Below are 24,992 nucleotides of genomic sequence, written 5' to 3'. Positions count from 1 at the left end.
TTTTCCACAGATTGTGTACTCAGAATTACTTTTCCTATCATTGCACATCTGCTGTGGCCTTTGCTGGATCCAGTGGCCTTAAGTGAGTTGCAAAAACCTCTCCTGTGTTGCCAGTTAATGCTTTTGCTGGCCCAAATAGCTAGAGCTGCCAGCCTGAATTAAGGAGCAGGAAACAGCTGTGTGAGGGCAGCAGGAGTGTAAACTGGGACAAGGATCACTTCAGCTTTAAGTTCTCCTGTCAATGAGATGACAAATGTGAAGGGAAGGGATTCTTACTGTTAAAGGTGATGAAGAAGAAAAAGACAGTAAGCTGCTGCTCCTTGCCCTTTTATCCTTTATCTTGGTCTGTGAGTGTAGGTTGTAACAACTAATTGCACGTGGCTGGAGAGAAGAGCAAAGGGGAATGTCTGAAATCAGAAACTGCAGAGGTCCTTTATTTCTACTCTCCTAAAAGAATGAGGGGTGCTTGCTTTAAATAGTTTGAGGTATCTGGCTATGACTGCCAGAGAAACAGCACCTTCAAGTGCTTAGAAGTGGGAAAGCAACAGCATGGTGTTCTGCTCCAGTGGGTTTGGATCCTTTTGCTGGTTATCTCTGGAGAAAACTTCATGTTGGGGTTCCATGTAGCCACCCTAGCACCAGCTTTTTTGGTGCTAGTGCAAGCAAGCAAGAAACAATCTCCTCCATAGTAGGGCAGAAGCCACAGTGTTTTGGGACTTTGGTTCTGTGCCTCACTAGTGAAGCCTGCCCAAGAGGGTGGCTAATCATCAGACATGTTGTCTATTTTAGACAGGTTTCTGAAGAAAACAAGCTTCAGTGATTGAACTGTGTTGGCTTTTCTGCCCTAGCCTGTTTTCAACCCATCAGATCATTTCAACCAGATATGGCAAAGAAGTAAGGTCCCTGAAAACATGAAATTCTGATTTTCATGAAAATTGCATGAAAATTGATTTTTCATGAAAATTCGTGTCTGTTTTGGAATGGACTAATGTCCTGTTGAGGAAAGAGCTTCACTGAGCTCAGTAGGCAAGTTTGCAGGCTAGTCTGCACATGCATAAATGGCTGAGTAGGCTACACCAAGCAGAATTAGCCCCAGCAACTGCTGCTTCCTGCCTAGGTTTTATGTGAGAGAGCTGTGTTTGGAAAGGGGAGGTCACAGGGAAGTAGGACACATTCAAAGAAACAGCCTTTATATTTCTGTTCTTTGAGAAATGTCTTGTGGGAACTGTTTCTCTTTTCCCCAAAAGATGTCTGAGGCAGACGGCTAGATGATGTCTCGTTATCAGAACATGAATGTCTTTGCTTCTTCTCTCCCAATAAGGACTCTTCTCACAGTCTTAGCTTGTACTGTGGCTGTAGAAGTTTTATGCTTTGCTTTTCATTTTTTTCTTTCCTTTTAGAATGTTGCAGGTTTAGAATGATACTTTGATATGGCATCTCTAAAGTGAAGACCTGTATTTTCTTTCCAGACACAGATTGAGGAGCTGGCCAGAGAAACCTTCAGCTTCCAGCAGCGGTCCCAAAATACAGGTGGTAGTGTCCTGACATACTTCAGTCTTCAAGAACTCAGTTCCCCTTGTATAAAGTAGCTATGTACTTTTGCTAACTGTTTGAAAATCTTGCTGAACTCTTTTTTATTCTTCTAATGTATCATGCGAATCTGCACTTCCAATGCTCATGGGAAAACTCTATAACCTAGGGATTTTATAGCACCTTGCTTCAATAAACAAAAAACTCCAACCTTACAACCCCGAAACTAATCTGTAGCTATTGTAGAATGTATTACTTGTACCTGCTAGCATATGCATATGCTTAGCTGTGAGCTTGTTACAAGAGTATTAAAGCAGTACTTGTAATACACATCAATGATATATATACATTGTGATGTACCTCTTGTGGGAAGGTGTGGAGGGGGAAGTTGAAATGGCTCTTTCGCAGATGATTAAGCTAAACCAAAACAACTGCTGATTCCCTGGCCAGCCAGCTTGCTGGGACACTTTTAAAATTCTTGTGCTCTGCTGCTGGAGATCTCCAATTAGCCTCAAACTGGAGCTCTCAGCCTGTGTGTGAACCAGGCAGCTGCTGGCACGCAATCTTCCCTGAAGTTGTTTCCTTTCCTTTTTCCTGAGATTTAACGCAGGGGGGGAAGGGGCTGAAGTCACATGGATACAAAGCTTTTGATTAATGTCCAAGTCTGTGCTGCTGCTGCGGAGGCTTTCCAACCTCTCAGCTAACAGGACGAACTGGGAACCAGTGACCGCTTGTTTCCTCCGGGCTGTGTCCCCTTCCTGACGGGAAAGGAGCACGCACCGGGCTGGCTCCTCGCCTCCGGACCTCGGGCCGCTGCCGGAGCCGGGTGAGAAAGGAGCTGAGAGTGCTGCTGCGCAGCTGGGCACCGGCCGGAGCCCGGCCCCACCATGTAACTGAGCGGGGTCTTTTGTTGTCCTTGTCCGCAGCGTAGTGCTGGGCGTTGAAGCAGCGCTGCCCGCAGCCGGGAGAGTCGCCGGGCTGGGAGGGAGCTCCGCTCCTCCTCGCTGCACCATGACAGAGGAAAGCAAAGGGGAAGGCAAGGGGGAAAGCGGGAAAGACTTGGAAAAGCAGCTTCGCCTGCGCGTGTGCGTCCTCAACGAGCTGCTCAAGACCGAGCGAGACTACGTGGGCACGCTGGAGTTCCTGGTGTCGGTGAGCGGAGGGGCAGGGTGCGGAGAGGGTCGGGGGGGACCTGGCCTCGCCTCGCCCGCCGGCCCCGCTGCCGCCGCCCGGGGAAGGCGGCGCCCTCGGCGGGGCACGGCGCTGGGACAGCGGGACTCGCACCCGGGAGAGCGTCTTCCGCCCCGAGCTGTGCTTTTGCTTAAAAGGGAGAGGGGCAGAGTAACAACTTCTGAAATGGCCGGAGAGGGTCTTGTGCCTCCCCCTCTGCCCTCCACCCCGGTCGTCCTTCTCGGAGAGCCTCCACTGGTGATACCACTTTGAAAGGGGTGATCTCGCTTTCTCCGGGCATGGACGCTCAGGGGGGTTAGTGTGTTTGTGTTAAGGTCTGCCTGGGGTGAGGGGGCTTGTGTTCATTACAGTTCCATTACTTGGTATAGTCCCTGAAGCAGAGCTGTACGGGGGGTAAGGGGAGGGCAGGGGTGTGCTGGTGCGCCGCAGCTGCTCGGCATTAGAGCCACATGTGGCATTCCCCCCGTCTGGTGATACGGGGTCAGCTGGGAAAGTAGCACATCCTGGTGCGAGCGCTGTTACAGCAGTTTTAGCTTTTCCACGTCTGATTATCACTAATACCCTAATCGGAAAGGCAGGAGTTTTCACTCTCTCAAAAAGCCAAAGTGACAAAATTCTCCCAGAACAGATGCGGGCAGTGTTCCAGTTGCACATGGTCTCTGTAGCATCTCTTTAGGACCCTGTTGAGATCGGTATCTCCAAATCAGCTGCTTAAGTTTGCAAAAGATTTCACAGTAGCCCCCTCATGCTTTTCTCTCCTTCGCTGTCCCACTGGAGAGGGGAAATCCTTCAAACTGCAAACTTCCTGCTTTGCTGCCTTGAGATCCTGAACTTTCTGCTTATTATCATGAAAGAGGAAATTCTCAACTTGGCTGTGACAGGGAGAATAAAAGCACAGACGCCGGAGTGAAATAAGATCTACAGAGTAGTTTATTTTCTCCATATGTTTATCCTCAGTAGAACTATGAAAAATGGTAAATGGTCCAATGTGCTTTCTGTTAAAAAAAAAAAAGTTTGAGAAGTGGTTGTATGGTTGTGTTTTCCTTTCTTTCATTTAACAATCAGATTTTACCTATTGTAAGAAAATATCTATCCTAAGGGAATGTTCTTCAGTATTTTATGTGAAGCCCTGAATTCGGTGAATGTTGGAGTCTGAGATGATTCTAGCAAATTTAAAGAATTAGTAGTATGTTTAATTTTGGACTCTACAGTTTAAGACATAATGGATATTGGTATTCAAGCAGTAAGTATTCAGCTCCTAAAAAGCAGACTCCAAGTTGCATCCAAATATTGAATTCATTAATAAGTATTTTTACATTTTGGAGCAAGATGATGTAAATAAATCATATGGAGAAAGGGAGGAGGGCTGGAGTTTAATACCTGGTTCTATGTCAAGTTTGTTACATTCGTTAATGGTTGTGAACAGGGTTCAAGCAACAGTTCAGAGATGTAAATGCTTCAGAGGGAAATGTCATGTATATTAATCTGTACCTCAGCCTGAGTTTCAGAAAGCAGCTTCTGAGCTTTCCTTTTGCCTACCTACTAGATGTGCTAGGTGGTGGTGGATTTATGAGGGTCACTCGAGACCACCACGTTTATTTTACACAAGCCATCAAAACCATTCGTTGTACTTGTTCCTATGTTAGCATCTTGATCTGGAGGTTAGATCCACTCATTTAGGTGTCCTAGGCTTATAGTTCTCTTTATTCCTCTTGAAAACATTGCCAGTTGTAGTTCCAGCTCTTGTGAAATACAAACACTAATCCAGATTACATTTGTCACATCATGAGGTGGTCTTGGGGCACACAGCCTGGGTTTCTTATGGGTGGAAGTGAACTGGAAGATTTTCTGTAGGAGTGCATCTGGCTGATAATGAGTGTGTAGTTCCTGGGACTAGACTAGAGCTAGTCTGAAGTGACACCCCTGTTTCCCCAGCAGTGTGGGGTCCCAGTGCTATTTCCTTGTCCAAACCTTACCATATTTTCCAGGATGTCTTGTTACAGTAGAGGCAGCCTGAGAGGTTGAGGTTCCAATAGAAGTTAAGAGTTAAGCTTCCAGGTCACCTCAACGCCATCAGTGGAGCTCACTGAGGTAGAAACTACGTTTCTTGTATGAGGGAGAGGCTGAAGCCATTTAAAGTCTTCCTAAAGTTTGCATGGAGTACCTGCAGTTTTCACTGTGGTTTTGGGGTGAGAGCCAAATTCTTCTGTGGGGTTATAGAATGTAATCTTTAACGATGTGTATGGTTCATATGGAAAAGTACATTAGAACTTGTGTAGTAGTGGTGGGCAAGAGACCTAATGGTTCACCCATTTGGAGTGCAATTTCCAGTTTGTGAATATGTCTCGTTGAGGGGGCAGTAAAGGAAGGGGAGAATTTGTTTTTCTTGTCAGTTTTTGCATAGGAAAGGGACAGTATGTAAGCAGGATTTGTGTGGAAGCATAACATACCACACCTAACTCATCTTCCTGAGTATTTCATGACATCTTGTGGAGTCGATTGATAACATGCACGACCCCGTAAGCTGAGGCAAAACTATACTGTTGCAATGGGCAGTATATGATATAGACAGGAGTGAAAGATGAAGAGTAAGCCTGATTTGTCTGAGTGGTGAGAGGAGACCTGTCTAGCTGATGCAGTAATGATGGGGAATGAGATTTCACCTGGTACAGCTTGTGGCTGGCTGAAGAATGAAGAGATTTTATGAAGGAAGTGACTTTGCTGGTGTGTGTCAGCATGGGAAATGCTTTGCTGGTTTCCTGGCACGGGAAACATGCCTGTTATGTGTTAGACTTACTTAGGTTCTTCAGTTTATAATGGAATTAGAGTGTCTCATGGAGGATAAATTTTTGATTGATTATTGAAAGTATTGTTATTCCCCTACTCCTTTGTGATTCTTCATCCTCCAGTTATCAGTTTAGTGAGAAACAGCCTGGTTTGTGTATTCAATCAGAAGTCTATAAGGCAAAAGCCTATAAAAAGTCTATAGGTGCAAGGCAGAAGATTTAATTACGTTCATTATTTTATTAGGTAGATGTAGTTGGGCAGTTATTCCCATGTGAGTTTGTTCACCTCTTCCTTTTGGCTTTATGCTGTGTAAATACAGTGTATTGTTTTTAATCTGCACTCATCACAGATCAAACCTGAGTGGAAAAGTTTGGTTCTATTAACATTATGCTTTCAGGTTTCCTGAATCTTCCAGTAATAAACAGTAGTAGCAAAGTATCTTGAGACATCAAGAATACTGGGCAATAACAGTTTTGGGCCTACTTAAATGAGGTATGTAAACATATGTGAGGGGGATAAACTGAAGTCCACTGGTAGTTGCAGCAATGTTAGAGGGAGGAGGCATGCACAGAAAATGATGAAGAAAGGCTTACACTTTTCCTTCAGACATTTCATTATAACACTTGGAGTGTCATTGGAGTACCAGAGTTTTTGTTCTTGTTCTCATTTAGCATTTCTTAAAAGAAATAGATCGACTGATGGAAGAATGTACCTGATGTGCTAAAATGTCTTTGAAGACTGTGTCTACAGGTGGATTTTTTTTTTTTTAATGAGCTACAGGATGAGGTTTCTCTTACAAACTGTTGATACTTTGCTGCCTAAATTAGCATTTGGGATTTTTCTGCTGCTGTGTGATATGTCTGGTGATCACATAAAAAATGTTGAGACTTTATCAATATGTACTTATCTATTTTGTTTTTTACAGCAAGTTAACATATGTGTATATTTACTGTGCTTTGAGTAAACATAATAAAAATTTCCTAGTTTGCTCTAAAAGCACAATTAGTTAAGTAAATGGAAACTACATAAACGTTTCCAAGATCTCACTGGCCCACAGTTTTATGCTGGAGAAAATAGTTGATGTTTTAATGAAAGTTTTATAAAATAAGTTGTTGTTTTTCTGTTTTTTTTTTTTTTATATTTTTTTAAAATTCTTGTAATGTTTTCATGTAGAGTTTCATTTACTGTATAAATCAGGGTACTCACCTGAACCATCAGTGTAACAGTAATAAAGAGACCAGTAAAGCTGTGAGTAGTAGTTGCTGAGAAATTAAAAAGTATTTAATAATAAAGACTTGCCAAAAGTGGTAAGCTTAATTTGTCACCTTGTAACTTTGTGTCAGGCTATGTTTTTATGATAGTGCTTTACACTGATGGTTTGGCTAGTAAAGGCAAACCAGGCCACGAAGAGCTTTAGTTTGCAGGTACAAGGCAGGGAAGTAGGCTAGGCACAATAGTACATAAATACACATATGTATATATATAAATATGTATATATATTTTGGGGAAAGAATTTTTATTTTGGAATAGAAATTGGAAATGTAGCAGACCTGCTGCCGTTGGTACTTCAGGGGATATCCATTAAGTAGAGTTTATTTTTCTATGACAGGGATTGTTTTTCTGGTGCAGTTTCGTGTTTTGACAAATTTGACATTGATGGGAATAGAAGCAGATGTTGGCAGTTGCACAAGCCTTCTAAAACTCCACGGCCTCAGCTGGGGTGACTAGTTAGATATTGAAGCAGCTGGGTGAAAAAAACAAAGCTAGTTTATTATCTAGAGTATAATACGGTTTACTGAGTCTCCTCTGTGACTATATATACATTTCTCCCAGTTAACTCTCAAATCTCAGTTTAATTTCATTAGATACTACTGTACTATCTTTCCCCTTATCTTATGCTTGCATTAAAGTGAAAAAAGGGTTAGTTTCCTTTAAATGTGAGGGAAGCCAGATCATTGCTTTTTAATAGGCATAAAGAGATTTTGTTTGTAAGGTTTATTGCCCAGCCCTCTCAGTTGCTGTGTGACTCCCAAGGATCTGTATTTCCCTGCCATGTGGAGCCTTGCCTTTCTCTTGGCTCAATAGGAATTTGTCTGATTGTTGAGCAGACTAATTAGTTGGACAAAGGATTAATAATAGTTGAGAATCAAAGTAAACAAGTCAAGTTTAGTGTGACTAACCCTGACCAGCAATAAAGGAATGGTGTCTTGGATTGAAACTCCTCAAATGAGTATGCTAGATGATGAAATGAGGCATTGGGCCTTTCACAAATTTTAAGTGATCTTTTATGGCTGTAGTTTGATGCAGTAATAACATATATGTGTTGTTTTGTATGTATATATCATGGATCATAGAATATCTCAAGTTGGAAGGAACTCATAAGGGTCAGCATGTCCAACTCCCTAAATATGTTATATCTGAGTTACAGTAATGATTAGTGACTTCATGATGGTTTGCATAGTTGCATTTATATTTTATAAAAGGGATTAAAATGAATGGAAGGGAAGGGTTTTAGCTGGCTGCCTTTTTTGATAAGGTTATGTGATTTCCTTTCTCGTCAGGAGAAGAAAACAACATTCTATGGCTACTTCATCATAAAAAGTCAAAAGGAAGTGCAAACACAATTACCATAGAAAGTCAATATCTTTTCCATTCACTTGCAATTTCTGCTGTTTTTAACTTGCTTAAGTGTTACAAAAAATGTGGTATTCTATTCTTATTTGACTTTGCTTGGCTGTATCAATAGCAGCACCTGTGGTCTTTATCAGAGTAGGGGTAACTGCTTAAAAGCTGTTTATTTATTTGTAACCTCTGCCCCCAAGGTTGAATTCTTGCTTTATGGCATGGATTAGCAAGAAAGATAATTCACATCTCCGCTAGCTGAACACAGGCTTCATATAAGGTATGACAGTGGCAAAAAGCAGAGTTTCTTTCAGAGGAATTTTCAAGCATATACCTGTGTTTGGGAGTGTAGGGAATTACATTGCACTATATTCTAGACAGGTATTTCATGCTTTTCAATGGGTTTTCTCTTACTGCTCTCAGAAGTGTTTAGCCTATTTTGTGAAAATTTGCTCTTTAAGAAGAAAGGTTGTTTATTTAGCTGTTCAGTGAATAGTCTAAAATATTGAAAGGAAAATCTTTGTTTCGTAGCATTTAAGAAGCTTTTCTGTTCTGAAGACTTATTGTAGACTAAGACGCATCCTGCTGAAGATCATGATATCCTTAGGGGTGTTGTAAAACTGAATTGATTTATATGTATTTATACAGTCTCCATGTTTTTTCTCCTGGAATTTTCTCTGGTAAGGGTTTCGCTTTGACCTCTCATAGCTTACTTGCAGATTTTGTGAGAATGTGTCATTGCCTATTGTAGAAGTTTGCACAGTTACTAAGTACTTGGATACATAGAAGTCTGATATCAGATGGTTTGTGTCTGAGGAAGCTGGCTGATGTCAGTGTGAGGTCTGTCTGTCATCTTTGAATAGTCATGGTGATTGTGGGAAGTTCTTGATGAGTGGGAAAACACAAATGTCAAGCCTAGCTTCAGGAAGGTCAAGAAAGATGATCTGAGGATGTGTGAGCTCATCAGCCTCACCTCAGTCCTTGGGGAGGTGATGCAGTGAATTATCTCCTAAGCCATTTCCATGCAGCTGATGGAAAAGAAAGTGATTGGAAGCAGCTTCTCAAGAGTTATCAAGGGTGAATTGTTAACCTGATTGCCGTCAGGAGGAGATGACTGGCTCAGTGAACTTGGTGAGGACTGTGGATAATATTTACCTTGATTTAACTGAAGTCTTTGGCATGGTCTTGCATAGTATCCTTACATCCAGCTCTCATCAATTTGGACTGGACAAGCAGATATTAAAGGTGGGTGGGAAACTGGTGGATCTGTTGACTCAAGGGACATTTGTCAACAGCATAAAGTAAAAGTGGTGGCCAGTTATGAATGGTGTCCCATAAGAACCAATAGTGTATCATGTCTTCATTGGACAAGAACTGGAACATGAATCAGCATTGCACCGTTGCAGTGCAGAAAACAATCAGCATCCTGGACTGTTTAGCAAGGGTCTCACCAGCAGATCAAAGGAGATGATTCTTTACCCTCTACGTTTGAGAGACCTTTGTGGCTCAAAGTTTTGACTCCCTAGTTCAAGAAATAAACTTAATTATTGGAGTAAGTCTAGTGGAGGCCAACAAGGTGAGGAGGAGTCTGGAGACTATTACTGCAAAGAGAGGCTGGGAGAGCAAGCTTTCTTCAATCTGAAGAAAATCCTCAGTGGAGTTCTTATTGTTGACAACTCCCTGGTGGGTAGATATGGAGCAGATGGAGCCACACTCCTCAGAGGTGCACGGTGGAAGAAGGAGAGAGTGAAAAATAGGAAATTCTAGCTCAGTGTGAGAGGAAAAATTGTTTGCCATAAGGATGGTCAAAAACTGGACTAGGTTGCCCAGAGGCTGTGGAATAGCCTTTTATTAATTTATTTATTTAATTAATTCTATTTATTTAATTATTTTCAAAGCTTAACTGGGCATGTCTGGGTAACCTGTTCTAGTTGACATTGCTTTGGTGAAGCAGTTGGGCTGGGTGATCTCTGGAGGTCCCTTCCAACCTATGTGACTCATCAATTTTGCAATTTATTGGTATGGTTGGGGAAAAAAAGACAGACTGCCAAGGAATTTCAGCTTTTCAGGCTGAAATTGCAGTGCAAATTGACAGATTATACTGCTCAGCAAGCAAATAGTCAAAATCCAAGAGGAAACTCAGATGCGCAGATATGTTTTTCAACTGTATTCTATTTGCTCATAAAAGAGATAACCTGACACTGCTGTAATTTTTAATATCCAGAGAGATCTCGGTGCATTGCTGTCATTAGTAAATCAAATCTGAGTAGTTCTACAAATGGGAAACTTAGAGGCATGTATTGATTTTTGGCTCCCACTGGAAGTTTGTGGCAGAGCCAGAAATATAATCTGATGTTTTGATTCCCAGTTCAGTACTCTGACGGCAAAGCAGCCCTTTCCCTTTATATATAATTAATGCTAGAATGGTTGTCTGCTTAAAGTGTCTGAGAAACTGCAAGGATAATTCTTCAAAGCCAGCTTCATTTTGTGCAAGCTTTATTGCGCTTGTGAGTCTCTCGTAGACTGTTCACAGCTGAATTTGTCCTGTTGTAGGCACAGAGCTGAGATATTAGGGGTTGACACTTACTTTAGCTCCCATGAGACCTCCTGATTCTTTTTTATGCTTTTGGCAGCCTAGCTGCCAAGTCACCTGCCATTCCTCATGAGTTTTTAAGTTCAAGGCTGAAGAGCATGAGTTTAGTATAGAGGAAAGGCTAAAACTGAGCAATAGTGGAAAGGACAGTAATGCGATGTATTAAGGTGGATTGCCTTATTTCAGTATCATTTGTGTGATGCAGGTGCCCTGACAAACAGATAATATCTTGCCGAATGGAGCAAAATAAATCACGTACTCTGTGACCTTTCTATGGAAGTTTTAAATGCAGTCTCACTTCAAAATGAAATTTGGCTGTAGCTGCTGATATTTGCTCCTGAAGTTTAAATACACTCTACTTATTGATATGTTTGCTTTCTAAATATATTTTTGCCTGTTACAACAGGTGTAGCAGGTGGTCAGTATCAGCTGACAGATGAATTTACATTAAATAACTTTTTTATAATTTGCCATGTGAAATACACTTGTAACTTTCCAGGTTGTTTAAATGGAGTAATTCCTAGAGTAAGGATGAATGTGTTCCTACATGTTGATTTTAACAATCGCAGCCTCCTTATGCCTACATCAAACATGATGTGATAGAGGAGCACCAGTGGAAACAGAGCATTCGTAAGACAAGTCTCAGAAAATACCTGGTATATACCTAGGTTGACCTACAAATATAGGTTTACCTATATAGCCTATTAATGTGTTACAGGCAATCTCAACAGGAATGCCATTATATAGGGGAGAGCTGAGTTGCTTGAGATGTGTACATGTCATTTTCTATGATATTTAACTATGAGGTGTTAAGGGCTCCATCAGAGATGTAAATCAATTTGAATAGCAAAAGCAATTAACTGGTAGGCTAACAGAAACGGAGAAATAGCCTGCAAACATGGAGAATATTTAGACCAGGAAAAGTTACCCATGGGATTTAGGCAGTTAATCCTCATTGTAGCCGGTTAAGTATGAGCAGGGCTATGGGAAACACTGTACTTGGGACTTCAGCCTCTTCATAGATAATAAAGATGTTTTTATTTGTATCACAAAAAGCAGTTAAGAAAATATAACTGAGTAGTGGCTGGTCAGGGCTTAAAGGCTGGCCAGGTCTGTCTGGCTGAGGGACAATGACTAGTGTCATGTACTGAGCAGTCTGTAGAACAAATCTGAAGGTGACAATTGGAATATATGTGTGTCTGACTTCTGAGTACTCTACTTAGACTAGAATTATGTTTATACCTGTTGCATTTCTCAATGTCCAGTTTTTGAAGAGCCTCATGTCTTTGCCTTACTAACTTCATGAAGTTGTGCTTGCAGAATGTTTTAGTGACCTGTATCTTGGGGCTTGCTTAGGAATGGTTTGTTGGTAAGCAGTGAAGAGAGTCAACTGTCTATATTGCAAAGACTACTTTCTACTAGACACAAACTGATGAAGTAGATGAGACACTCTAAGACATGTCCAGTGGCAAACCCTAGCAAATCATCTATATTTCTCTCCTCACTGTTCTCCACCCCCAAAAGCATGACAGATGAAAACATGATGAATGCATACCTAAAACAAAGCTGCTTTTATGTTTATCGCTCAGCTAAAAATTCTAGATTGGGGATTAATTTAAAGACTGATTAACAGGCAATGGCATGAAAGTGGAACAACACCTGAAATAATTCATTAGTCTGTATTTTCTTGAACAAAAGATACCATAAGAATAATCAACTTCCCATTTTATGTTGTTGAAATAAGCTAGAAAGTACCAGATACAAAATGGAAGAATGGTAAGCAAGATTTCTCTCCCCTGGCCCTTAATACACTTTCAGGATGTTCTCAGGTTCTTCTGTAAACTTAACTGGCCACAATTTTACTTCTTAATCCCTACTGTGTCATTTGGAAAAAAAAAGGACATTATAAGCACAAAGCTATAAAGTTGAAATGATAAACTATATAACCAAGTGACTGATGTCTGGGATGCTATGAATTTGCGTAACAAGCCTGGAAAATCATTTTATTGCTTAGTGTGTGCTATTACCTCACCCAAGGGACTTAAGCATATGGTGTACCCAGATGCCTAGAAGAAATAGCATGCGACAGGATGCTTTGAGACAATGTCCTCGGATTCTGTAGTGTGAGTGCAGTAAAGGGATTTTCCTTTAAGAGTCACAGAGGTATTTGAGACTTAAATAGATGTGGAAGCAAGTGAAGCTCTGCAGTGCATAGGTAATGCTTTCATTAAAAAGGCACCAAAGCCTTACAAGGTAGAGGGAAGCAGTGGCACATACCTGTAGAGTTAGTGTTTTGTGACTTGTAAAATGTTCATCACTGAATAGTTCTGATTTATCCTTTTCTTGTTCGTGGGGGAGAGTTTGCAGAAGCTGTGTAAAGCAGGAGACAGTAAATACATAAATCCTAATTAATAGAATCCCTTTGTGAAAATGGTCACCCTGAATTTATAATTATAGCTGCATCCTTCCTTCCAGTGCCTGCTGGGTTTTTTGTTCTGGAAAGCTTATAAAATACCACTTAAAAAAGAACTTGCAGTAAAAGATCAAGATCTAAAATGAGAGGTGTTGGAACAAACTTGTGAATTGTTGTGATAGATTTATTAGCAGGTGTATCACAGTAATTTTTTAATAATGGTGGTCAGTAACATTACTTGAGGGTGTACTTCAGGCACCAGTAGGTTGGGGGTTATCTGTACTAGAGATTATGGATGTATGGCCTGGATGCAAACTAATCTCTGAGTTTGCTGACTTAATTTTTGTACCTTTTGTATTTTTTTGACACCTGTAACTTCTGAATGTGTTTCCCACAAGAAAATTCCTTTTGCTCATTTTAACTGTTCTGCCTGAAAAATTCACTATGTACTTGTGTCACTATTTTTCTTGTCAGAAGCCCAGGTCTAATTTCTCATGTTACAAAACCCCTGTCATAACTTTGATCGTGTTTCACACTCTTTTGGGATGAATTCTGGTGTCAGTATCTTTGATCTTCACCCTGGTTTCCTCCTTAGTCTTCTGTACTATAATTTTCAGAGGATAAAAATTAAAATACAGATGTTTGAGGTACTGCATTATTATTTTTCTTATAACAAAAGATGTTATTCTGCTTATATTCATTTTGCGAAGTGTAGTTAGCACCTTCCTTAGGCCCTGCTTTCCTTTCTTCATTTACCTGTGGGTATCGAAAGTGGCATTTTTAGAGACTGGGGAAGATGCTTAAGAGTGAGTTGTAGCTGCCATCTGCTCCTTCTCCCAGTTCTGTTTTGCACTGTAAAACCGTGTATGGGGAACAGGTGTGGAAAGAGGTCTCAGTGGAGCATAAAAGCAGTCAACGCAGGTTGCCCAAGGAAGTTGTGAATGCTCCATCACTGGCAGTGTTCAAGGCCAGGTTGGACAGGGCCTTGAGTAATCTGGTCTAGTGAAAGGTGTCCCTGCCATTGGCAGGAGGGGTTGGAATTAGATCATTTTAAGGCCTTTTCCAATCCAAACCGTTCTATGATTCTAACAGGAATAAATATGAAGAATGGGAGGTGCCAGATTACAGCAGAAACTCTGTGCTCTGGAAATAGGAGGGAGGGAATACTGGAAATGAAGGATAAAACACATGAACAAAATAGAAAAGGAAGAAGGGATGGTTACTGGTTCTTCTAAAAATGGAATCCCTCCTCCTTTGAAACATGTCAAGTATGTGGTGAGATTTCCTGGTATTGTAGTATTTGTTTTAGTAGGACAGGCTTCACTGGCTTTTGCAGCATTAAATTAGGTGGCACTCATGGTCCTGGAAGTTGGCTGTGTTGTTGGATAATTTAAGAGAATGTGGCTAGAAACAAAGTAGAAATGCAGTTGCTTAGACATCTTCAAATATAGTCAGCTTAAGGTGTGAAAGTATCGTTATCTTTTCATTTGATAATTGTGTCCTTATTTTCATTTATTTTGTGATAAAACATGAAGTTTCAGTAATTACCAAGAGATAACTGAGAATTTTGTAATTAAAGAGAGCAAAATGTGCGTGTCTTTAGCTGATCTCATGCTTACCAGTGAAAGAGACCCCCAGGTTTTCAAGATGATGTGACTGATTTGACATTTTGAAGTGACAAATTGTAGATTGCTTCATAATTTAGGAAAAATTTTTATCAGAGTTAAGATCTTTCTGTGGTTAGCAATTACAGAGACCTCTTAACTAGGATTGTATCTGCTGTTTTCACTAAGTAGAAAGGTTTGTTTTGATGTTGATTATGTAGCTCAGTTACACAAAGCAACATGTAACTACCATTAATAATATTAGAATTAATGAATTAAAATTGAAAATTAATTGTATGTGATCACTACATTTATATACATTGTAATATAGCTGGAAGCATTCTTTGTGTTGGCAGGAGCAGGAGAGTGAAGACCTGACAGCAATAATTTTTATTTTCGTTTTCATTAAGGTTACTCCTCATTCATGTATCTCTTTGACACTTGTGTGAGATCCTGTTTATTAAGAATAATGCCTGGAAGTTGGCAGTTATATTCTGTATGAGTGTGTTAATTTCTTCCCATATGCTACAAGGTTGTCCTCACAGGAAATAAAGGGGCTTTTTCCCATGTTTAGTTATACTGAACTGTTACAATAGTCAGTCTGGACAGAAACAATGGGAAGGAAAGTTTCCTGTTTTGTGCAAATATTGAAGAGGTCTTTGGCTCCAAAGAAGGTAAAGCTTTCTTTAGTCTGAGTGTGAGCCCTCGAAGAACTGTTTTTCATTAGTGTATGAAGTTGCCATGATCTCTACTGGAAAGCAGTTCTTTCTTCCTTTAAATGCTTTACAGGCAATTTACTTTCTGTTCAACCTATCTTGATTACATTTCAGAATTTGCATTTAGCAATAGTAAATTACAGCAGAGAAAGCTTAAAGTTCCCTCTTTATAAACACTCAGATATAATGTCCTGTTGTTAAAATGCTTTAGGGTAGGTGGTGAAATAACAATATAGTAAATAATCCTCACATTTGTGTACCTGCTATTGGCCTGACTCTTGACATCCTCAAAAGGGAAGCAGAGGAGAATATTAATAGTAGACTTGGAAGCTTTTAAGAATATTAAGGGTTTAAACTGCAAAAAAGAAGCGTGCTTTGGTTTTGTGTTTTCAGTCTACTGTGGCAGGATAAAATTGGGGGAGGCTGGTAAACCCGTGTCTCGGTGAATAGAGTGATGAAATTTTCATGTGAAGCTGAGGATAAGTTACACTGATACTGCTACCATAGAAGCTGTGGGTTTCCATATGTAGAAAAAGACAAAGCAGCTGACCCTCCCCCAAAAACATAAGTCTATATTCAGCCTGATGTGGTATTTGTCTTTATATTTCATAGAATCATAGAATCATAGAATAGTTAGGATTGGAAAGGACCTCAAGATCGTCTAGTTCCAACCCCCCTGCCATGGGCAGGGACACCTCACACTAAACCATGCCACCCAAGGCTTCATCCAGCCTGGTGTTGAACACTGCCAGGGATGGACCATTCACAACCTCCCTGGGCAACCCATTCCAGTACCTCATCACCCTAACAGTAAAGAATTTCTTCCTTATATCAAGTCTAAACCTCTGCTGTTTAAGTTTCAACCCATTACCCCTTGTCCTATCACTACAGTCCCTAATGAATAGTCCCTCCCCGGCATCCCTGTAGACCCCCTTCAGATACTAGAAGGCTGCTATGAGGTCTCCACGCAGCCTTCTCTTCTCCAGGCTGAACAGCCCCAACTTTCTCAGCCTGTCTTCATACGGGAGGTGCTCCAGTCCCCTGATCATCATCGTGGCCTCCTCTGGACTTGTTCTAACAGTGCCATGTCCTTTCTATGTTGAGGACACCAGAACTGCACACAATACTCCAGAACATTTCCAAGAGATGATGGAGATGATCTTCCACCGTGATTAAAGGTTTTTCTAGTTGGAATACATAAAAATTTAAGTTTTATGAGAGCTGTAGCACTGGTACAATTCCTCATTCAATACACCAAGTGAAGGAACTTTTGAGTAGTTAAAAACTGGGGTTTTTTTTGTTGTTGTTGTTGGTTTTTGTTTTTTTTTTTTTAAAGTAGAATTATATTTTATATTTATAGTAATTTAGCATCTGCATTATAATTTTTAAGTCATTAAGCTGACTAGTTGCTACTCAATCTCAGTAAATTCTTAGCTTAGATTTTTGTAATGCAGGATTCAACATATATGATCCAGTAAAACACAGGTTTTCCAAACTTGTTTGCAGGACACTACTTCACTGAGAAGTGCATTTGATAATTGGATCCTTTAAGGCACGTACTTGGGTCTGAAAAAAAATTTTCAGGTGAATTGGGAAGAAGGAATTGCCTCTTCTGAACCTTTTCCTCTGTCTGTGTCAAACCCATTTTTGTATGCAAATGCCACTTTACAACAGTTATCATAGAATCATAGAATCATAGAATAGTTAGGATTGGAAAGGACCTCAAGATCATCTAGTTCCACCCCCCTGCCATGGACAGGGACATCTCACACTAAATCAGACTGCCTAAGGCTTCGTCCAACCTGTCCTTGAACACTGACAAGGATGGAGCATTCACAGCCTCCCTGGGCAACCCATTCCAGTACCTCACCACCCTAACAGTAAAGAATTTCTTCCTTATATCCAATCTAAACTTCCCCTGTTTAAATTTTAACCCGTTACCCCTTGTCCTATCACTACAGTCCCTAACGAAGAGTCCATCCCCAGCATCCCTATAGGCCCCCTTCAGATACTGGAAGGCTGCTATGAGGTTTCCACACAGCCCCAACTTTCTCAGCCTGTCTTCATATGGGAGGTGCTCCAGTCCCCTGATCATCCTCGTGGCCCTCCTCTGGACTTGTTCCAACAGTTCCATGTCCTTTTTATGTTGAGGACACCAGAACTGCACACAATGCTCCAAGTGAGTATCACATAAAATACTCAGCTCTCCTGACATTTAAACTGCTTTTATATAGGTTACTGTATGGAATGTTCAAGCACGTGTTGCTTTCTGCTGAAAGCTGCTGTACCATGAAAAATAATTTGGGCATTTTATGAGAAATAGGTGCTGGAAAAATTAGTTTTCATGTATATTACAGCAGCTTCTAGCAAAGAAAATAATGAATTTCTGCACTTACTTTTCTAATAAGTAATAAAAAAGGGCTAGACTTTAACCAAATGGTATTAGAGTATTAAAAAAAATGCCAAATAACCCAAACTTACATGATAGTAGCTGTGGTGATCATAATGTATTTGCATATTACACATCTTTGTACTGAAGAATGCCCCATATTTACTTGCCAAGAACTGCTAGGTGTAAGACAGGATTTTGGCAAAATGTTATTTTGTGTCTAAGCTGTTTGTTCTTTGTATGCTGTTGTCTGTTTTAATGTGCCATGGCAATGAAGGCTGTAATGGCTATTCCATTCGTTTTCCTGTTGTTTTGAAGCCACCAAACAGCTCTGGGCTAAAGCAGTGCTCTGACTTTCCCATTTATTTCTAAACCTTTCAGTTTCAAAGAGTAAACATTTCTCATGTTTACACACTGGCTTATAGTAATGGAATGAAGAATTCACTATGCTTTTATTCTCACATTTATTTCAGTTTTCTTTACTTGTTTTTGTCTTGCAGGAGATAGCGTTCTTGATAACTGGACTTTAGGGATAGATGCAACATTCAGTGGCAGTAAGGCAGCTTTACTGTGCACTATGGATGGGAAGCAAATATTTGCATATTGAATATTCCCATTGTTTTATTCAGTCTTGTATAGTGAAAAATTACATTTTTTTTCCTGGTTAATGAAAAATGTAAATGAATGGCAGACTTGCCACATGCAACTCAATTTCTAACTCTGTTCCATTCTAAAGTTTTGGGAGAAAAATCATTAGCTGGTGCAGAGAGGATCTTAAGATTTTCGGCCTATAAAAAGCCTTACTAATACAGTGAACCCCAGATTTTAGGGAGTTTCTGTCTTCCTGAATTTAAGTTTGGAAAAATGGCTTCTGTGGGTGCTATTGAATCCTGACCTTCTACGTAAAGACATTTCATATCACTTTATATCTAGCCCACCATCTCTAGTATGTCTCTCATTCTGATTTACACACATGCCAAACTATTATGTGGATTGTACAGCTGTGATGAGTCATAACAAGGCCTCACATATTTGTTTATACCTCACATATTTGTTTATCACATTTTGTTACACAAACATATTGCTAAACCAGATTTTAAACCTTTGGTTTTCTCCCTTTATGTCTGTTGTATGTTATATACATATTTTCTTCTCTGGAGCTTGTATTTATTTATTTTTCCTCTTTTTTGTTTTTTGTTTTGTTTAGTTCTAAAACTTGGTCTGTGGAGTTTAATAACATCTCATTAATATTTAAATTCAGGTGCTATATTTTCTATCCATTCAAAAAGTACTACATATGAATGACAATCTATTTGAGCCTGAGAGCTGAAGATAGTGCTTCAAAATATTAAAGGGCTATAGTCAATCTCAAAATAATATTCTCTTATACATGGCATAAAGAGATTTCAGAATCCATATGAAATCACTAAGTGATAGCTCCCTGTAAATAAGTACGTTCACAGCAGGCATCAACCTGTGTGCGGGGCACAGAGAAGAAAAAGTCAGCTGTCAATGTGAATCTGCTATTTCTGGGAAATGAATAATATCCTGGTAAAAATGGATAATTAATGTAAACTATGGAGTTTTATGCCCAGGCTAAGACAAATCCGAGGAACCAGACTGCTGCTTGAATTTCAAATTCTCCTCAGATCTCCAGTGTTCTGAAACAGAAGGAAAGCAGTTTGTCTGCCAGTGCTCATGCTACTCCCATCTATTCACACAGGGAAAGGGCTTAGGCAGGGCACTTCATCTCAACCTCTGTGTGCACGTACACTTGCTAATTTAATCTTTTTTTTTAATGGTCTTTTAATGAGTACTGTTCATGACTTTGCCACCTGGCCTTGGGGAATTAGGTACTGCTGCTCTTGCCCCACTGAGGCTCTGATTTTTTTTAATTAAGAAGTTTATGTCCAGTTTTTCCCTTAATGAGAAAGAATGGCTTAGGGATAAGTACTTTGATAATGCAAGAATGAAGATAGTTTAGATTGCCCCTAACTTTCTGTAAACAAGCTTTTGCACAGTAAACTTCTAAATTTGTATGCTCATGCTTAAGAATGTCCTGTTACTTGGAAATTCCAGGAAAACAAACTCACCTTACATTCTGGGGTGAGGTAGGGAACAGGCTGCTGATCCTGATCTTTCGAGGTCCCTTCCAACCCTTGGGATTCTGTGATTCTGTGAAAGCTAATCTGTCTGATACAGGTTTTATTTTCAGCTTCTTTCGAGATAGAAGCAGACAAAGCAATGCTGAATCAGAATAATAAAAGAATTATGGTTGTGTAAATTGTATATATGCAGTTATGGATGGGCGTCTGTCCTAACCTGAGGCATCTGCTAGAGATGGCTATTTCAGGAGCTGTTTATCTATGAAGTTAAAGGCAGAAGAGAAATTGCCTCAAGGACTAATTCAGAGCACCTTGGTTAGGAGGCTTTCTGTCTCTTTTTTTCACTTACCATATTAAGTTAAATACCTTTCCTAAATGCTGACCAATATATTTTTCCTTTGTGTGATTAATTTTTCTTTATTGGTGTTATTTCAGCAGCCAGTATTTCCATCATATTTGTCTATAAACTTTCAGCTTTAGACCTTCCTTTAAAACTGTTCTTATGCTTATGAATTCCTTTATTCATATTCCATTTCTTTAGTTTCAGTCTTTTCTGTCTGTCCCTAGTATGGATAAAAGATGACAGCTTGTCACCTCTTTTTGGTAACCACAAAAATGAATTCGTTAAGTGACCATGAAGAAATATTTAAGCTTCCAGAAGCATACTTGGTGTCTGTGTTTCTGAAGGCTTTTACAGGAGCTACTGTACATACTTTTAGTTCAGAAAGGCACTAAGAAGTCAGCATTATCCTGGAACTTCAGTGTCATTATGGAAGTGCTTTGTCTTAGTATAAATAAATATATACTTTGAAAGTCCAAATTTACGTTAGGCAAAAGTACTGTTAATGTGTATTGTAGATGGTGTATTGTGATAATAGTGCTGGATATCACATAATGGAGAAGCATTCTCAAAATACTGCAGTTCTGAGATTTGTGTGTTAGTTATGCTACATTGAAGCTTTCATTATTTGGAACTCAAACCATGCTGTTCTGTCAGTGGTGCCACTTCTTGCTGTGGGTGGGTATTCTGATGTCTGACATCTGGATTAGTTGCTGAATGAAATACAGGGAGGAACAGAGACAGAGACTGATGAATGCCACAGCAGCTGCTAGCCCTGCCAATAACAAATTGCAGAATAAGAGACTTGAGTGTCTGGTATTTTATTGTGTTAGATTAAGGTTTTCAATAATTACGGGTACTTTGAAGTTTGAATGTGAAGCTTTCTATGGATCTCCTGTATTTGGTTAGAGAAATAACATGAAGGGTAATTTACCTGTCTCCTTGTGATGTGTTTGAAATTCTGAACTACGAGGTACCTCTGTCAAGGTTAGATTGTCTGCCACAGTGCAAGGAAACACGGTGTAAAAATGCTGATCTGCCATCCTGTTGAACAGGATCACTGGTATGAGAATAGCCATCGATGCTGCCAGGAGAGGAGCAGCAGGCTTTAGGAACCTGCTGAGATAACTGTTTTGGAAACAGTTAAAGGAAAGGGCTGGCTAATTTGAAGTTACTGTAGGGAAAACACAGCAATAGCATCAGAGAAAACACAGTGCTTCAGGTGCTAACAGTTAGTGATGCCTTTCAGTGATATGTATGTATACAATGTTAGCAAAAGGTAGTTAGCAGTTTATTCATTTTGATTTTAAAAAACCCTCTCATTTGATCTCATGATGTAGCATTTAAAGTTTTTAAGGTTGAATGAGGTATTTAAAATTTTATATTTTAATTATAGTATAGAAAAAATACAATGATGCTGGCTTTGTATGGCACAGAATGGTAACTTAATTCTGCATGTATTTAAGCACTCAGCACAAATGAAAGGCTTATCTTTATTGTTTTATGACCAAGTCAGTAAACTACATTTGCTGTTAAACAGATAAGGTGCAAGAATAGAGTTCTGTGCGTTTGGTCAGCAAACTGGCCCCTTTGTATTTTGTAGAACTTTATTAAATATGAGACAAGGCAAAGTGAAGTGTATGGTGAAGTTGTTTTCCTAATGTCAGAGAACTGGCTTTTACTCTAGTGTGTGAATCCAGTCAGTTCAACCAAGTGAAAAGCACGGAAGCACTTGTTGGAGGCTAATTAGAAGCATCTACCATTGCTGCCCATAGAATCTGTTTGCACTCAGTGTTCTTGGCACCCTGCACACCGCTGCACTGATTTCACTCTTCGTCTGTCATCGCTCTACAGCCGCTGAGCCCCTGCCAGTCCACAGGCCCTGGCCTGAGCGGGATTTTCCAAGCAGTTACATTTCTGATAGCCAGGACCCTTTCAGTACCAAACCTTAAAGCTGGATTGGGAAAGGCATTGTGTCTCCTCTCTCACTTGAATGTGTCAGTAAATGCACAATAAGGGAAAAGGATCATAAGAGATCAAAAGAATTATGAGCTGGGAGTGGATGATGGGAGTGGAGATGGCAAGCAAACTAGAACAGTAAAGAAAAGCCAATAAATTGTAATCAGAAATCAATACATAAGAACGCTGAAGTGCACTCTGTGAAAAACAAAACAAAACTTGTTCAGAAATTCTAGATTCCTAGGCGTTCTTGTTTTTTCCTGGGTCAGTTAGAAATAGTTGTGAAGCGCTAGGAAAGTGTTACTTCTTGCTCTGGTAAACTCTCAGGATTACTGAATCTGTTATTATTTCTATTTAATCTATTGAAGCAGTAAAGATTTCTGCTCTCAGTGTAAAGGCTAATGGCTTAAGCAGAGGTGAGTATCAATTTACATGACAATGTATGTTTTTCAGCTCAAAAAAAACCCCACCTAAAGTCATTACTAGAGTAGTACTTCATTGCTCATGTTAAGTGAATTGGACTGAGAGGCTCAGGGCAAGATGAGTCTTCATTACAGTGCTGGTGGCTGGTGTCTGTTGAAGTTCTGCTAACTCTTTTACTCCTCCTCTTGTTTGTTTTCACTGTTATCATATGTACAACTTTTTTTCCATACAGGATCTGTGTGGTGTTGTAGATAAAGGTGTAATTTGTGTAACAGTATTACAACATTGGGGAGACCTAGGCAAGTCCCTGCTGTTTCAGTTAGCCAAGATATAAATCCTGACTCATGTCATGGCCATAATCATGTCTTTGCTGGACCAACCCCATTTCTTTGCAACAGCCACGGAATATGTTTTATTGAGGATCTGTCATGTGTCATGAAATGGGAGCGATCGCAGTAGAAGTTCTTTGTTTTCATAGTGTATCCTCTGGTATGAAGTGTTCTTTGGAAGACAGCTTCAAGTCCTGTCTCTCAACTTTTGACACAGCACTTCAGACTTCATCTGCAGTTTTGCCGTCTGATGTTTCTTTGACTATGGGACAAAGAGATGCCATGTGTGTTGGATGGAGAGAAGTAATGAGGGGAAGCTGCCTCTCAAGTCATACTGGTCCTGTGCTTGGGAAGGGTTTCTTGCCTGTAGTGGAGATCAGTAACCTTCCTTGCACTCGAAGTCAAAAGCTTCCTTGACGGTTTGGAATCGATCTGTTGTGGTCTTTGTGTATTACTGTAGGTTATTTGAGATGCACCGGAGTATACTTTTGTTTAGTAAAATTGGATGCTTTTTAAAGTAGTTCAGCAAAGCAGAAGTGTTCATTAATGAAAAATGCAAAAGCCCAAGGGTTTAGTAGTATTTACTATTGAATGGAAAAATACCTGCATAAGTTCTTCAGGTAGATATATTAAAAAAAAGCCCCTTTATCCTGGAACAGGATAATTGGACTATTATATCTGAAGAAGTTTCTGAAAACGTAACTGATAAACATGAATTACACGCTGAAAGTTTAGTAAATTCATGTTTTAAATGAGAGAAAATCATTAATACACTATTCTGTGGAAAATGGTGTTGATAGTTCTGTTTAAGTATACATGTTTAAAATTGTTTTCAGAGATGCATTATTGAAATTCTAAGTAATATTTGAACATAGTGAAAGACTGTGGAGGAGAGCTAGAGAAATGTACATCTGGAACAGTCATTGTGTTTGTTGAAATTTTTAATAGCCTGTTCTCCAAGTCTGACTGAGCTCTTAATTAGATGAATTGCTCAACAGCAGCTGGTTCTTTATCCAGATTCAGCAATATTTTATATTTAAAATTTAGCTTGTTATGAACTTTATTGGTTAAATAGGACATCTATCACTGATTTTGAAGCAAATGTGAAATTTCATTGGCTGGAATAGATCTCATACTATTTAGTATCTCCTGAAAACTCACAGGCTGTGGTACTTTGATCAAAAAACATATGGTGGTTCTTATGAGTGAATAGAGGAATAGGGACTTTGTTGTTAGAGTAATTGTATGGTAATAAAGGTTTTTTTTTTGTTTGTTTTTTCTTTTTGATCAGTATGGCCCCATATAAAAACAAAGGCAAACCTGTATGGGCAGCGGGATGCAGACTCTCTGGGGTCAGCAGTAACTTACGAAAAGTATGCAGAGAGGTCAGAGATCAGTTTAGGGGCCTATTTGTCAAGGGAATGAGTCAGGAGGAGTGCCTTGCCATTGGTTCACAAGTTGATTTAGAAACCAGGAGTGAAAGCTGCAGGATGGAGAGCGCAGCTGAGATCTCTCAAGTGAGTGCATTGATGGCACTGAATGCCTTTCTGGGTCATGGTTGTTTCACCAGCAAAGGGTTGGTTCCCCAGTACCCCCCAGGAAGGGGAAGGGCGAAGGCCCCAGCTGGGGGGAGGAGGAGGAGGGCGGCATGTGGCTCATGCCGTTTCATTCATAAGTACAAGGATGGCAGAGGGCCCAGACTCTTCACAGAAGTCCTGCACAGCAGCTTTCAGTCTAAATTCATGCCACTGATTAAATGCAAAGTTTCTTTTCATTCATAGCAGCCAATTCGTTCCAGTGAGCAGAAAAACATAACATAAAGTATAGAAAACACAGCCAGTGGTTGCCAGTTTCTAGGCAGATTAAAACCTGTTTTCAGTAGCTGAAGTATGCTCATCATGTAGATTTCCCTCGTCATGACTTGTTTGCAAAGTTAAACACAATAGCTGAGTGAGCTCTAGTAAGCATTTGGTATGCTTTGAAACTTTGCT

At 39.8% G+C, this 24,992-nt stretch overlaps 1 protein-coding gene across 1 annotated transcript in view; it reads left to right on the top strand.

Moving 5' to 3' along the window:
- Window positions 1-2,526: 2,526 nt before the first annotated feature.
- Window positions 2,527-24,992, top strand: part of PREX2 (phosphatidylinositol-3,4,5-trisphosphate dependent Rac exchange factor 2) — a 173,819-nt gene continuing 151,353 nt past the window's right edge. Inside the window, exon 1 of the mRNA XM_005150790.3 lies at window positions 2,527-2,682. Coding sequence (XP_005150847.1) covers window positions 2,542-2,682 — 141 coding nt within the window. The 5' untranslated portion in view covers window positions 2,527-2,541. The remainder of the gene's footprint in view (window positions 2,683-24,992) is intronic.

The sequence above is a fragment of the Melopsittacus undulatus genome, chromosome 1 (genome assembly GCF_012275295.1).
Source record: "Melopsittacus undulatus isolate bMelUnd1 chromosome 1, bMelUnd1.mat.Z, whole genome shotgun sequence".
NCBI classification, from domain to species: domain Eukaryota; kingdom Metazoa; phylum Chordata; class Aves; order Psittaciformes; family Psittaculidae; genus Melopsittacus; species Melopsittacus undulatus.
This window is presented reverse-complemented; position numbering and strand designations above follow the sequence as displayed.